Genomic DNA, 17131 nt, shown 5'->3' on the forward strand with positions numbered 1-17131 from the left:
TTCTCTCCATCTCTCTCACAATCACACAGTCTCTGTCAACAGAACTTTCCAAGAAAACGATAAAAGAAAAAAAGGGAAAAAAATTAAAAAAACCACGATCAAATCAATTGAATAACATCTCTTCTACGCGTAATTCTTTTATCCTCTTCCCAAAACCCTAGCTTTCTCTCTCCGCGTCTCCACTATTCGATTCGCAGCTCCCCAGCTATGTCCGGCGAAGACAAGCCAGATCCCGACACTTGGGAGCTCCGCCACAACACCGCCGCCGCCGACAATTCCTTCTTCTACGCCACTGACGACTACAAAGAGAGCACCATACTCAGCGAGTTCGGCTGGAATATCCCGCCGGATTCCAATCGCCACTGCGATTTCGCCGATTTTCCCCCGATCGAGCCGGATTTGGCACCGAGCCGCATGGTGGAGGCCTCGCCTTCGAATCCGTCGGTATCTTCGAGCTCGTCGGACGATCCGCCGGAGAAATCCTCCGTCGCCGCCGCGAATCCGCCGCCGGACACAGCGTGAGTATTTCGTGCTAGATTAAACTGCATGCATGTGTGGTTTAGATCAGCGCTATTTGCGGTGGTGCGAAAATGCGAGCTCGCGAAATCCAGTCGTTCGATTGTCAATTTTCGTGTTGTCAAATTACAGAACCGTTAAATGTTTCACCGCAGAGAATTTGCACTAGTCTCAGTCTCTAGAAGCATCAATTTGCAGCACGCAAGTTGGGATGAGATATTTTCGGGATTTCCGCGGATTTTAGGGGCGTTTAGGGTAATTTATAAAGGGGGAAATTTTGTCACGGACCAAACACAGCCGCTATTGCGGCGGAATGGCGTGGCGATAAATATATTTCCTCCACTTCCCTTTTTCTTTTCGACTCCATATTTTTTATTGGATTCATCATCATAATTAATCATTAGATTTGCTTAATGCCAGTTATTTTTCTTGCTTAAAATATGAACTCCAGGTCCATGCACCTCGTCCCAAAACTTCTCATGAAATCGAGCTATATTTACATATATAATCTGGAAAAAATTTGTTTTTTTTGGACTAATTTTATGAAAATCTTAGATAGAAAAGATGATATTCTCTCATCCATAAACTTGTTCATAATATTAGGTAGAAGATTCGGCGGTTTTGGATGCTGTAATGCTTCATTAACAGACTTTGGTGGCTAATTATGAATTTTCGTATTTGGGTTCAGTTATTGCTCCTATAACAAATTTGCTTTTTTGTAGATTTCATTTTTATAGTCTTCATGAGAAATGTGGTAGTTAAAATGAATGAATCTAAGCTCCTATTGTTTTTCATTCTTGTTTCAAATTAATGTTTTCTGCTAATTAGCTTAACACACCAAAGTTTATTTGCATGCAATGTCTGTTTACTATGAATTTTCAGTTAAGTAATGACAAAGAATCTCTTATAGGGAATATATTTTTACCTAAACACGTTGTGAAAGTGAAATTTCTGGCTTATATTCGGATGATATGTATTTGTATTATTTGAGAGTATATGATTAAATGAAGGGCTGCTAAATTTTTGCAGGGGCAAGCCGAAAAAGAAGGGACAAAAGCGAATTCGGCAGCCACGTTTCGCCTTTGTCACTAAAAGTGAAGTTGATCATCTTGAAGATGGTTATAGATGGCGAAAGTATGGTCAAAAAGCAGTGAAAAACAGCCCATTTCCAAGGTACAAGACATGCCATCATCATATGTGTTTGTGTAAAAGCAAAATGGTGAAACATCAAAGATTGAATAATGGATATATCATGAATCTGGACATGCACATGTTTGGTGTTCCTACATTTGAAGTGCTTGAGTGAGTTAATATATTTAAGCATTAATCTCGGTATGGTGCATTTGAAGGATTTGGTCACTCCATTTCGTCACATGCCTAAATGTTTGCTTTAAATGTGTTTCTATTTAGATAGGAATTTACCAGAATTTTCACACAATGAAGTTATTGTGCATACTCTTTTGTGTAATTTCATCTTAGACCAGTAACACTTGACAAACCAAGGACACTTTGCTGACATGTTTATGTTTTTGTGTTGTGTTGAAGGAGCTATTATCGATGTACAAACAGTAAATGCATGGTAAAAAAGAGAATAGAACGGTCATTCGAGGATCCCTCAGTTGTAATAACAACATATGAAGGGCAACATAGTCATTACTCAGTTGGATACCCTAGAGGTGGTATGGTAACTCAGGAACCTGCATTTCCCAATTACTTAACACCTTCTTCTAACAATCCACACTTGCCATACCATCCTAGACTTCCTCATCCGCCGCAGCCGCCTCTTCAGCCTGCCGCCGGCAGTAGTGGCGGAGGAGAACCCCGTGCACCACCACCACCGGGGGAAGGACTCCTTGGGGACATCGTGCCGCCTAGAATGCGAAATAATGGGCCATGATATTCGATGGTATTATTGCTAAGCATGTTATGATTTGTCATTACAGAGTTTTGTATCCTTTAGTTATTTTTGTGGGGACTCTAATCTAATGTGCTCCATAATCTAATATTGCTAAGAATATATGGGTTTAGGGTATTCTATGTATATATTGTCTAGTAAGAGATGATTGTTGGACTGAATAAGGTCCTTTGCAGATTTAATTTTGGTATACAAAGTTCACATGATTCTGATAATAAGCTTATAAAAACATCTTGTTAGACGTTTGACATTGCCAAGTTTCCAGTCACTGTAAAATGTGTGCATGCTAATTTCCAAAGTCATTGTTTGATAATGCTAAAAAGTGCATTGCACATTTGCTTATATATTATAGTAATGTTCTTCCTTTATTTTTCTGTGTTTAGATAGAGTGTTTATTTGTGTGTGTATATAAATTAAAGTAACTGTTTTGTTAGCGTTAGCGTTTCTAAAATGCTTAATTCTATACTTTACCACTCCCTTTGTCTTTGAGTAAATCATCACATACTGAGTATTGTAATTAATTATGAGATTTTAGGAGATAGTAACATTTTAGTAATAGTAACAAAATATAATTGCATGAAGAATTTATTTTTATGTTCACCATCTTTTGCCCCAAAAAGTTTTTTAGCAGTAACAAATACTGTAGTAAAAGAAATTGGTAAGAGATAGGAGAAGCATACAAAAAAACAAGTGGGCTTAAAGGGGCGGATTATTTACTAAAAGCGGGGGCAGCATTGCGTGGAAATCAATGTTGCTTCTGTCCCCACGTATTGCTTTTTTTAACAATTTCACCTTTACCTATGTAACCATATGACAGTATATTTACTCATTTGCTGATCCAAGAATATTTCAAATACTATATTAAGTACCTCCAATTTAAATAAAAAATACTCCCTCCGTCCCAAATAATTTGACCCAGTATTCCATTTCGGTCCGTCCCACATAATTTGTCCCACTTCATTTTTACCATATTTGGTAGTGCACCCTATATTCCACTAACTCATTCCTACTCACATTTTATTATAAAACTAATACTTTAAAAGTAGGACCAACATTCCACCAACTTTTTCAACTCACTTTCCATTAGATTTCTTAAAACTCGTGCCGGGTCAAAGTGTCCCAAATTATCTGGGACAGAGGGAGTATTGCACATAAGAGATGATACAACTATTGGGGAATACTCAACTCGCCATAAAATTTAAGAGAGACGGTGGTTTTGATCAATTAGGCGCCAAAAAGTTTGAACGTGTGGTTTTGTTGTCTCCGAGCAAGAGCACATGTTAAGGTGAGATTGGGGAATTGATCAGGCATATATAGTAAACTCATGAGGGTTGAAAAATTCCACTAAATTTAATTTTTGGTGTTGTCGACCTCATATGATGCTGCAACTCTGATCATATCCTTCGGGTTGGGATTCACGTTTGTTATTAGTCAATCATCCATTGTCAGTGACGATCAATAACAGCTTTCTTTGTTATATTCGACCCCACAAATTATATTTCATAAATCAATCTTTATGGTTTTCGAGCATATTTTATAGGCCTAGAAGTTGGAGGTTGATGGGTTCACATATTCAGAGAGACTTATAAAATACTCCCTCCATCAAATGTAGTTGAGTCGATTATTTCTTTAGCTAAAAACTTTAATCTATCTCCTACTCTACTCTCTCTTTCGCTCTCCTACTTTTATTCTCCACACTTTAATCTTCAAACGTCAACTTTCTTAAATCTCCTGTTAAAAAAAAAACGTCTCAACTAACTTGGAACGACTCACGGCGGGAGTGCAAAGATAGATCCAACATCAACACGTTCTCAATGACTTGCAAAAAACTCGATGTTCGAGTCCTGTATCTTCTATTAATTTCAGATATAAATATTGTTTGGATAAAAGGTTGTATGGTGGGACCAGAATTGGGCCACAAAGTAGTTATGGATTGGAGTGAGTCATCGTCCAAGCCCACAAACTTAGTGGGTCCCTTCCCAGCCTTTCAGGGTACAACGGCCCAACTAATTCTGCACAACTTCATGTGTGATTTGACACTACACAAATAGCTTAAGTCTTATGTTTACTGTTTTCATGCTCTCTCTAAAAATTACTCCGTTAAAAGTTCATTACTCTTGCTACACATGATTGATTCTGTCTTTATACTACAAGTGCCACAAAACATTAAATCTCCATATTTCCAATCTAATTATGTGAAGTAACTAGCTGCAAATTATACTCCTACTAAGTAACCAAACAAGCCCTATAATAATTTGTAAAGAGGCTGACCTTAAACCAGTGAAGTTAAAAGCAAGCAGACAGAAAGTATGGTGAAATATAGGTGTGTGGTGGGATGACAACTAAGCATGTGCTTTGGTAGTATTCCCCTTTTTTTCCATCCAAAATCATAAATATAAAGTGACCCTTATAAATAATAATACTAAAAAAAAGGTTGAAAAAATGGATGTGAGGAAAGTTAAAGAATTGGGAGAGTGGTTCATTATCATCATCATGTTTCTTGCAATTTGTAACAGTCACAAAAGGGAGATTCACAATTCTTTTCTTAGTTATTAACTTCTACTCCAATCCAACCAACCAAATATCTCTAGACAGCTGCTGTCTTTATAGGTTCCTTGAACTGCACTTTAGTTTGTTGTCTGCTCATAAAAATGAGATGCTTACTTAAAGAAACACTAAAACTGTGTTTGTTAAAGACAATGATTCTTTTGATTGAGACAAAATGTACTAGTTTTGAGGGATGATAACAACATAGTGTGGCTGAGGAAAACTATGTATGATCATGAATATCAAATGCAAGAATTCTGTGGAAATGTGAATAAAATGAATTGACTACAAATTTCTTTTAGCTACCATGTGAATGCCTCAAAATGAGCAGAAAACATGTTTAGATTGATCAAAAAATTAAACAACAGCATGGAACAGAATGCAGCTGAAGATCACTAACATGTAGTAGCAGAAAATAACCATAGTTTATGTAAGCAAATATAAATATTAACCAAGTTTGATGATTGAAGCCCACCATTGTTCTTACTCTGTTTCGTCCTCGGCCTACCAAGGGAAGAAGTGGCCCCCGTCCTCGTCCTCATCAGCCTCCGGAGCTGGGAGGTTGAGATCGAGCAGATCACGGATGTCATCATCGGGCTTCTCCACTAGACTACGGCTGCTGCTCTCGTCGTGCCCAGTGAGGAAATGCGACCTCTTGTGCCCACCTAAAGCCTGCCCATTCTTGAAAACTCTGTCACAGAATGGGCAAGCATGAGGCTTGTTGTTGCTGCTGCTGTTCTTCTTGGTTTTAATCTTCTTCTCAGATGGACTCTTAGCACTACTCTCCTTCCTCTTGCTCGGGGATTCGACAAATTTGGCAGCACCACTCCTGTAATAAGCAGAATCATCTGGACTGTTCTCACCACATTCACCATAAGCATTGGTTCTCTTGCTGCAAGGCCTGTGCCCACCAAGAGCTTGATAGGATTTAAAAGTCTTTTTACAGTTGAAGCATTCATATTTACTCTTTTTGTCTCCACTCTTCACCATTCTTGCTGGTTCATTCCAAAATCCAGATCCATACTTCCTCTTTCTTGATTCAACCCCTCCACATTTTTCATCATCATCAACAACAATCTCATCCTCATCATCATCATAGGCATTCCCTTTTCTTGCTTTTCTCAACTCATTAGCACAACTCTTGATTTGACTGCTCTTCTTCCACACCCCAAATCCACCACTCCTCCTATTACAATCCACTGATACCTCAGACTCACCCTTAGCACACTCATCCAAGAAATAACCCGAATCAGAATCCTCCATTTTCGCGGTCTCACCATCTCCAAACTTCCCCACCTCGTATCTCTCAACTCTCTCCTTCCTCACCTCCATAGACGAAGACTTGGTCTCCACAACCACAGAGTTATTATCAGAAGACTCCACAACCGAATTCACTCCAACCTTAACACCGCAATCCCTAGACAACATCATCAAACACACAGCCATCTCCTCCTGCTCATGCCCATCAATCTCAGAAACTGAAGAAGAGCCAAAAGGCCAATCCTCTGCAATTTTCTTACACTTCCTACTCTTGGAAGCAGACCTTGTTCTAATCCTAACCATTCTCTCCTCAGCTTCAGTATCAGAATGGCTATCCAAAACCACCTTCTGATTCTCACTAGTCCAAGAGTACTGATCATCCTTAGCCGAAGCCCCTCCCCTCTCCCTCTCAGAATGGCAAGCCATGTGCCCACACAGAGCCTTCATCGACTTAAACCCTTTGCCGCATTGCTTGCAGACCTTCTCCTCCTGCAATGGCGGCCGCACCGCCCTCCAAGACTTCTTCGGATTCTCCCTCAGAACATACCCCGAATCGCTCACGAATTGGTCCCTTTTCATGTCGAAACACTCCAAATTCTCCTCAATTTCAGCTGAATTCGCAACTACGTGAGACCTCATGTGACCCCCAAACGACTTCCCACATGGGAATCTCTTGTTGCAGAGCTTGCAGACGTAGCGCGATTCATCCGCCATTTTCGATCAATTCTTGAAATGAAAATCGAGATGAGGGAAGTCTCAAGTGAGTTGTTCAAGTAGGCAGCATTCGTCGATCTCTGGGCAGATCAGATGATTGGAAGTAGATGGGGGAAAAAAAGATTTGATTTTTAACAAGAGGAGGTTGAATCTAGAATGTGGGGTTGGGCGCAGATCACCAAGTGCGTGACCTCGCGACAGTTTTGGGAGAAGGGAAAGATCTTGAATTCCGAATCCATGGAAATCTGGTTTCACTTATAGACTAGTAGTATTTGTATTGGCATTAATGGAGAGGAGAGGAGAGGGGAATTTAGAAATTGGGGAAAGAATCAAAGTGTATTTGAGAAGGAGATGGGTCGGTAATGATGGCCCTTGAAGCAGCCACAGCCTATCAACATTAAGAAATTGAAACAGAAACACAAACCAAAAGACTCTTTCTTCCCTATATTTCTCTCTCACTAACACACACAAATCACCTCATTTTCTCTCTCCTCACCTATTTGCATTTCTTGTTGCTTGTCTGTTGTAGTAGGAGGAGAATTCCATGCATGGAAGCAATATATATATATATACTCCACTTTTAGAGGGAGAGAGAGAGAGAGAGATGAGGGCAGCACGTGTACTTTTGTGGGGGAGGAAGAGAAAATCAGACGGTGTGTTTATGTTAATATCAAAATGGGATTACTGTGAAAAGAAAAAAGATTTGATCTTTATATCAAAGAAAAACAAAATTATTCAAGATTTTGTGTTTGTGGAATTTTGAGTGTGGCACTGAAACAAGAATTTGCTGTGAAATTTCCAAATTCTTGAGGAAGAATAAGGGCGTGTTTGGGTTTAGCTTGAATTGCTAATTCAGATTTTTGCCTCTATAAACTTAGTATATGTACATTTGTGTAGGATTTTAATACTTTCATAACTCCCCACATGTTTTCCACACTCAAAAGTCATGCCTAATATTTTTGGGAACTGCTAATAAATGGATGTTTTTACCTTTTGGAGTTTGATTAGTATAAAAATGTTAGGCCAAGGCGATTTTTATTGGATGAATCTGTTCCAATAAATATTAATACGTGTCAGTTTGTTTATATACTATGGAGAAAATATGTAGTCGAATAAGATTTCACGAAAAGTATTAGTGACCATAAAACATACCATATTCTATGTGAAGCAGTAGTGAGAATGTGACTAATTCACATGATTTTTAAAGTATTTAGATAATTGTATTTAAATAGATATTTAAGTGTAGCCATACAACCATATATCAAAAGTAGGTTGTTACAGCTGCATAGCAAATTGCAATCTTGGAATATTTTTTGTGATCAAATTTGGATCTGGCTCCATTCTGTGTTCAATGGGCTCATGCTACTATTTTTGAGTGTTTGAGAGAGACAGTTTTATAAAAATCAAAGAATAATAATTTTACTGTCTCACATTAAAATAGGTTGGTACAAGTAGCAATTTTTGAAATGCAGTAGCCAAATTATATGTATATTTTTTGGTAAAGTAAAATTTCGAATTGCAAAATTTTGAGTATGAGTATATGATCCTGAAAACAAGGAGTCACACGATATTTTATTTAACTACATTTAATTAATATTGCAAACACATGTAGATATTGCAGCTTAATGGTTTTATGTTTCGGTCATATTTGGTCGATATTTGTCTATTACTAATAAGATTCAAGGTTATAAATTGATATTTTAACACACATTTTTTAAAGAAAACGTCTCACCCTATATTAAACATGTCGATTTATTATTGGCTTGTTTGCTGTCCAGTTGTAACAGATAATTATGATAAATTTATATTTTGTTTTTTTCACAACATAAATACTAAATTTATTGAGTATTGAGTGTATAATATATCAAAGGCGTTGGACCTTTTACCTAATCTTACGAGTTTCGTTTTAATGGATTAATTCGAATAATTAGTATTATACAAACTTAATGGTCAATTGAATAAAAAAGTTACAAACTAACAAACCTAAAATTTTGATTGATTTAATTATCTACAGACTACAGCATATAGGCATAACCAATTAACCACATCATCACTCCAAATCAGTTCTAGTTGCTTAATAGCAGTATGAAATTACTACTGTAAACTTTCAATTTTTTTACTCCTTTGTTGAATTTATCTATGTTTTGTAAGTCATTGGATGCTTATTTTGTGTATCAATGAGTTTTCTAAAATAGTAGTAACATTTTTAAATTACTCCAACTAACTAGTAAGAGTTAATGGAAACAAATAATAAATGTGAAATAGTACAGAATCTGAATTTGACCTGCAATATAACTGAGGGAGAGAAGACAATACGAAGAAATTGGTATTTTTGTGGATGGATTAAAACTTTTAATGATTCATCTGTGGGAAAGATTATACTTTGAAAAACATTAAATGGAATAGCACTAAATATGTGTTAATTTGTGCAGATCCACCATAATAAATTCGAGTATTATAGGAAAGACATCCATCATAGCACTGAACACAATACCACAAAAATTATGCACATTTCAGATCCAAAATTTATCACAATTTTTCTAAGTTTTTAACACATCTTCCTAAGTTTTTCTACTTCCATTTGTTGCGTGTTTGCAGTTGCTCTCAATTTTTTTTACTAGTAAATATAGTTGAGGTTATAATAAGATCACTGCATTTTTTAATTACCTATTTATTACACATGCACAATGTATAGTGGTGAAAGTCAAGAAATGGCATAAATAATTATCAACGCGTCAACTCTTGAATATAGTAAAATCTTATGCATAAATATATCATTTCCAACATTCTACCCATATATTAATTCCTGATCTTTAATCGTATTGGGATATGCGACGAGTGTATCGAACTAGCTTGTGTTTAACGATAATGATTTTGAATTGAAAACTAAGTTCTCTACAACTTTAAATTAATAAATTACAAGTTGAGCTTTAATTTTTATTGAATTTATAAAATTATTAACATCAATAGTTAAAATTAAGCTAAATGTATAAAACAACATACATTAAACATGGATATTTAAACGAGAGCAATATGATTGCCATAAAAGTATACACATTGTGTATTCTCTTAAATTTTTTTAGGAGAAAATCACTTGTTTTTTTATTGATATATGAATAGATATATAAAGAGCGCATCACGGTAGATTTAAACCCGAGAATTTTGTCCTCAACATTAAGTCATTAACCACTCTCCATCACGCGCTTTTTGTTAAAATTAAGCTAAATCGTGCATTTTTTACATGTAAAAAAGGGAGAGAAACAAAAAATTAACTAAGGAAAAATCACCATTGCATAAAGATAATTAAGCTACTAAAAAACTACTCCATAAATATTTGGTACTAACTTAAAATTATAAGCCTAGTAAAAGGTCACTAAGTGACTTAATTTTGAGTAATTGTCTTAGTACTATAGTTGACCCAAAAGCTACATAATAAACCAACTTCGCTTTTATATTTGTATAATATAAGTCCCAACAATTCATAGACGCAGTGTGGTCTCTCACCTCACAATCAATTATATGGAGTACTATATTTTATCCTTTTACTTCTTTAATTTTCAATAAGACTGCATAAATTAATTAATTAATAAGATACAGGTTGGTTGAGCGCCGGCTGGATAGGCTTCATTTTAGAAATACTTGATCCTTGTTTTTAAATAATAATACTCGTATCTTAATTAAAAACTTTATTTAAATAATTAAATAAAAGTCATAACTATACCAAACATGTACTCCTAGCTGGCCAAGGATGAGAATATACGTGCTGCTATTTTCTTATCGAAATAATATCAATAAAAAAATCACTTTCTGGGCCCAACCCTTGAGCTATTTAGAGAAAAAATTTCAAATTTGTCCAAGCTATAGTATAGGCAACTTCTTAGCTTTTTATGGGCAAAAATTATAGAACCGGTAACGCCAGGTAATTAATACTATCAATTATTCAAAAAAATTACTAGTTTCAAGTTCGCACACAGATTTCGTTAAATCTTCTTTATTTTGTTAGTGATTCAATATGTAATTTGGCTTTGTAGCTAAATTTATACAATCGCAGTTTTTGGATCTAAATCGGTTTAAATTGACAATTACAAAGCGAATCATTTGTCACATTACTAGGAGAATTAAATATCCACTTGGCACAATCAGGACAGTGAGGTACCATTAATAATATTCTGAATATGGCATCCGATAATAAAGATTTGTTAAATGATTTAAATTATTCACTGATAACATACTAACAGTAATACTAATAAACAATAATAACAATATTAATTATAATAACGATTATTATTATGATTTTTTTATGGTTAGAATTTTAATGCAATAATAGAAATAAAGTATACAGTATCAAATATCTAAACCAGTAATAACTTGGAATAAAGTACTCCTACCAAAGAAAAACTAGAAAACATGAATACTAGAAAAAAAGTTGCACTATCTACTTGTTTTGAAGGTTCTTACTATTTCAACAAACACAAGAACTTAAAATATAGAAATCAGATTACTTTACCACCATACAAACAAACTCTAAGAATGCTGTAAATAATTGGATTGACCGAGGAGATTTAATTCTCTTAAACCAAATCATCCGAGAATATTCAGACTTTATTTTCCTTTTTAGGCAGGGAGATAATTTAAGGAATAAGTTATAGCCAAATTAAGCCATTTTGCATGAAGAAATATGTACATCCCTCTATCTTTATGACCCTACGAATATTGTCATCATTCCTCAAAAGCTAAATGAGAAACAAAATTCTTCTTTCCCCATCAAGATAACTCTTTTTGTCCTCAAAATGCTCAACTTAGATTACTTATCACCCCCCACCCCCCACCCCCAACCCCACCCCCAAAATAAAAAAGACAAATATCTGGGTATCAGGAACAAGTTGCAACCCCCAACTACATCCAAATGCATGCTACTTCTCACTCTCCTGAACTTGGCTTAGGAACATTACCACCAGAAGTAGCCGGTCCGTGATTGCCACCTTCATCAACATCATCCTTCTTTGGAATACTACCATCAAAAGTTTCAAGATTGTCAAAGCTGCCCTTGTCTCCGCAAACAATCTCAGGCTCGGAACCATATCTGTCTGCCCACCCTGCATCCAAGTCCTGGTCGCTAAGAGACCCAACGTCCGAATCTCCATCTCCTCCGACATGGAGATGATGAAAGTCCCCATGGGTATGATGGAGATCATCACCATCTTCGGCCAGCAGAAAATGGGTTGAAGGGTAGTGTACTCGGGCAGATTTCAGGTCTTCATCATCATCACTGTCTATCCGTGACAAATAAGATCGGTTTTGAACACCTCGCTTCCGTAGCATGAACACATTGAAGTAGTAGCTGACGAATTCCTTTTTTGTCCGAGAAGGAAACACTGCAGCAAGGTCCTTCCAAAAGTCTCTACCTAATGAAGCAGGATTGGAGATAACCACCTTGTGGAAAAGCTGCTCATCTTCAGCGCTCCACCTCTGGGTTATCTCCTCACCCATCTCATAGAAGCCTAACTTCACAAAAGTTTCATCACCGATGGTGTAGCGCAATTTCTCTCTTGCTTCCCTCACATGTTGCTGCACACATCTCACAGACCCCATATCTGGGCAGACACAATCAGCTCTGCCACGACCAACAGTGTAACCATCACTGCTTAAATCATTTAAACCAGGTGGCGGAATGATACAAATACCCATAAGTTTGTGTACCAAATCATCTTTGATGGAGTTTCTAGTGCCTGAGAAATTCTTCCCACTAGCACTAGGATCCCACTCCGGAACTTCTGCCTGATGGTCTGGCCCAACTGGCACTTCTTTCCTGGGGGAACAGTTTAATAAATACACATATGGGTCCTCATACTGTTCTGGAGGTAGCCGAGGCAAGGTTAAGTCAATAACTCCTGGAACATTGTAATAGCGAGCAAAGTCCTGATCTTCAAAATGCTCCCCTCTGCTGCTGCTACTGCTAGTGGTGGTGGCCAAAGAAAAGGGTATACTTGCATCCAATTCTTTGTCCACTATCAAGGCGCCAATGCCGCCACTTTCAGGCATCCCATCCGAATCTAGTTCAGATAATTTGCTCTTGGCTTCACCTAAGTGATTTAACATGCCAAAAAGAATGAGTTAAATATATACAAATAATACAACTATACAACTTGTTTGAATAAAGAAAGAAGACTTAAGTTGTTACAAATATCACAAAACATGTGTCGCTGCACAAGCTTGCATATTCGAGTATCAGTCTAAATGACAATATCCAAGAAAATATGATACAACCATGAGTGACAAAAGAAACTGAAGTTCTGGTATTCAATAGCATATCATACCAGGAGAATTTACTATTGGAAAAGTTGGGCGAGAAGGAAAATCTTCGGTCGCTAATGTCAGCTTTTTGTTGCTATCGTGCTGTTTAGGTTGCTCGAATGAAAGCTCCGGAAGATTTTCCTCTTCCAATGGTCGCTTCACACCCATCCTCTGTAATTCAAGATGAAAAAAAAAATATCAGATTAACAATTTCTATAAAGCTTACTGGTGGCACTTAATAAGAAATAACGATCTAGTTCATGACGCCATTTTCTAAAAAAAAGTTCATGACGTCATAAGAGCAAAAATCGGTATCAGTTACACGTCAATGCTAAATATATAAGTGATTCTGTATTTTCTTAAACTCATCTATAACTCGCTGCAACTCAAAATCGCACATCTGTAAATCAATAAAGGTAGAAATGAAATCAAGATGCAAAAGAAGGTAAAAAAGGAGAAGCGGTGTGACACGTGTTCACAAGAACACCAGATCATATGGCCACATTACAATGGACAAACGGAAAGCAAAACTGTATTTAAGACCATTAGACAAATATACACTTTGGAACTTGACATGATGCGCCCAAGTAGCAGCACCAAAAACAAATTGATCACTTAACTATTATGATGTAGAGATAAAGTACAATGTAAACAATTAAGCAACGGATCTCAAACCCAATCCAGCCTTATAACTCTACTACTTCCTTTCATGACATCAACCAGTGTCACTAAATGTCTCCAAATATCTATCCTGTGCTCTTTTTAACAATCATTTTTCACATGTTATTATGCCTCATGTAAAAAAGATTAAATCACAACTATGATAGGACTTTTAAAACATGAAAGGCTGAATAAAAAAACGGTCTTCTTCATTTCACTGCTTTCTACTTGAAGTATATAGGTTGGGGGATCCATTTTCCTAAATTAATTGAATACATAACAACTGAAGAACCTATCTATTCTCTGCAGCCAAATTATTGCAAGATTCAGCTAAAATAAAAGAAGACGCCCAATTTTCATATGAAACCCTAACCCTAGATTCAATTCCACAAATGAAACCACCAAAAAAACAATAAAAAATATCAATTCGGAAATATACGTACCAAAAACATAAACCAATTTACAGTCAGCCTGAAGATAGAGCAACGACGAACAGCGAAACCCTAGGTATCAAAAAGTCTCCTTATAGAATTACAGTTCCTGATTCTATTAATAGAGGCGAAATAAAGAATGAAGCCAATTGGAAACAAAAAGGCTAAGAAAATCAGATTTCGGGGAAAAATCGCACAGATCGGAAAATTCAAAGCTAAAACCTAGAATTTCTTAGAACGAACAGATTATATTCGATCCGCCAATCAATCGAGAGAGGGAGGGACGAATTGAATCAAAAGATAGCTAGATTTGAAAATTGAGAAAAGAATTGGAGCGAAATTTCCATTACAGATTTCAGTGAAATCGGCGTTTGACGGAATTGGGGGAAAATTTTACGGTGCGGTTCGCGTGGGTTTTGTAGAGTGAAGTACGACCCGAATACGATGACCCGGTTTTGATTCCGCACGTGGTTTCTTTCGTACACGTGTCAGCCAGCTGAGTGAAGATCGTTTTATCATGTGTTTGGGGTGAATATCGTTTGTCTATTTTTATTCACCACAGCCGTTAAAGGATACTACTTGTCTGATTTTTTTGTTTATTTTAACTCTCTGAACACAAGCCCAATCAAATTTTGCAATATTTGATCAAAATTACATCTGTAATAATATTCTTACAGTATCATCAATTATGAAGTTCTGTTTAAATTGTTGATCTTTGCTCATTAAAATTAGCCAAAATCGCATCAGATTTGTTGAGTTTCTAGTAGAGACAATTAATAAATGGAAAAAGAGAATGTACAGTTTAGCTGACTATCCATATGTTTTATTGTAATGTTTGGAATTTTATAATCATTCCAAAGATATTGGGTACTATTAATGTGTTTGATGTGTATTTAAAATTAGATTCTTAAATTCAAAATGTGTTCGGATTGTCACTGCAACAGACGTTTGATATCATCCGTTTTAGGTCAAGTCCGCACGAATTTGTTTTAGGATTACTCCTAAAAGACTTCAAATTGATTGGAGTTGAACATGAATTATATATACCTTCCAACTTTTCTTAGACTCCCAATATGGGATGGATCTGTACTCAACAAAATGTGTTTGATAGATAACTTCTATAGATAGCTAGTGCAACATTTAGGTCCTGGACAAATAACACATGATTTTCATCGTAAACACGCGAAATGTGCACCAGCTAACCTTTGCATTGTGCAATTTTAATAAGTGTCATAAGATTGAACTCACACAATTCTTATTAAACATCCATGCACAAGTTTGGTAATGATTCTTTCAAAATTGTATAAATCTTACTTACCAAACATGAGCGAGGTTGGCTTGGCAATGTGTTGCAATGGTCTATTTATATGAATTTAGTTGATTCATGCCAGCTGAAGAAATAGTTAGGGATCAGAAAGATGTATTTTATTGCTTAATTCAATATGTGCTAGGGTTACAACCTTTATAGGTAGGAGAAGATTTACATATGGTAAACGAGATCATTGGAGATCCTATCTAGTTATGGTATACAATCAAATTAAAATCAATCACCATAATTACGTGATTTCTTTCCAACACTCCCCCTCAAGTTAAGTAACGGGGTTTCCGATACTCAACTTGCTCAATACTTCCTTGAATGATTTGGAATTCACAGCTTTGGTTAGAATGTCTGCCAACTGATCTTCCGACTTCACATATGGAAACTCGACAATCCTGGCTTCAATTTTCTCCTTGATGAAGTGTCTGTCGACTTCCACGTGTTTAGTTCTATCGTGTTGAACTGGTGAAGGGTCTCTTGTGGTCTATGAGTCGGTTTTCGTATGTAATTTGGAGTGTATCCAACTGATCAGGAAGAGATTCCCGACCCAGCTGAGTCGTTGGTACGACAACCGGGACCTGGCTTCAAACAATTTTCCTCAACCCACTTCTACTGATTAGTATAGTGGAGGTAAGGGTCGAATCCCACAAGGATGGACACGTTTTGATAACTGCGGTGACTTTCCTGGGTGTTTTTGGTTAGCTACCACGCTTGGGTTGAGATTTTACCTAGGCAAGAAATAAATGTGGTACTCTACTGACTAGTAGGCGTGAAAGTAACAGGCATGTGATGGTGTTCGAGAAAATAGGGGACAAAGTGTCTCAGAGGCATATGAAAAGTAGACAGTTACTAAAAAAGGAAATCTAGACAACAAGGTATATCTGGTGGCTGGGTGGCTCTCTGACAGGTCTGGACAGTACAACTGAAAAGTAGGGAACAAAAGCAAAAGTAACTTAAAAGTAAAGTGGTTCAAACTAAAGTTGATTTTGACATTTTCTTCTTCACCAAGCATTAACAAAAATCAGATGAACTCAAACACCATAACTAAACTCAGATTCATAACCTAAAACTCACGAACCATTGATTAAAATGCTCAAACTTAAAATAAACGGTGAAACTGCAATTTTACTTCTACTGACTAACATGCAAGGCGGTGATTATAATGCAACACGAAGACTCAAGCACGAAGATTAGACTAAAATATAACTACAACTTCAGATCGACAACTCCAGATAAGAAAACACTTAGAGATTAAAAGCAACAACTAGATCTAACTTTCCTAAGCAGAATGAGGCAAACTCGAACCAAAGCGACATACGAAATAGAAACTTCATAATTTAACGTTGGAACTTCACAAAGTACTTCAAAAGGCAACAACGATGAGTGTTTGCAACAAAACCAACGACGAAAACAAGTAAAGATTAAACTAGAAAGCAAAATAACGATTGTTTGGCCACTCCGGGCGATGATACTTCT

General features: G+C 36.5%; 3 protein-coding genes across 3 annotated transcripts; 1 reads left to right on the top strand and 2 right to left on the bottom strand.

Annotated features, from left to right (window-relative positions):
• WRKY57 (WRKY DNA-binding protein 57) lies at positions 1-2681 on the top strand. The gene is made up of 3 exons (XM_048102811.2): positions 1-518; positions 1546-1689; positions 2062-2681. Exons 1-3 carry the CDS (start codon positions 208-210, stop codon positions 2411-2413), a joined length of 807 nt encoding a protein of 268 aa, XP_047958768.1. The 5' UTR covers positions 1-207; the 3' UTR covers positions 2414-2681.
• A 2561-nt stretch (positions 2682-5242) lies between these two features.
• On the bottom strand, positions 5243-7636 carry LOC125204808 (uncharacterized). The gene has a single exon (XM_048103544.2). The coding sequence runs from the start codon at positions 6950-6952 to the stop codon at positions 5483-5485; it is 1470 nt and encodes a 489-aa protein (XP_047959501.1). The 5' UTR covers positions 6953-7636; the 3' UTR covers positions 5243-5482.
• A 3900-nt stretch (positions 7637-11536) lies between these two features.
• LOC125207713 (uncharacterized) lies at positions 11537-14761 on the bottom strand. Its single transcript, XM_048107177.2, has 3 exons — positions 14350-14761; positions 13270-13417; positions 11537-13035 (listed from the first exon to the last, which is right to left on the bottom strand). Exons 1-3 carry the CDS (start codon positions 14356-14358, stop codon positions 11873-11875), a joined length of 1320 nt encoding a protein of 439 aa, XP_047963134.1. The 5' UTR covers positions 14359-14761; the 3' UTR covers positions 11537-11872.
• Positions 14762-17131: the final 2370 nt, after the last annotated feature.

The sequence above is a fragment of the Salvia hispanica genome, chromosome 6, assembly GCF_029641045.1.
Source record: "Salvia hispanica isolate PSC_SH4W2 chromosome 6, Shi_PSC_v1, whole genome shotgun sequence".
Lineage (NCBI taxonomy): Eukaryota > Viridiplantae > Streptophyta > Magnoliopsida > Lamiales > Lamiaceae > Salvia > Salvia hispanica.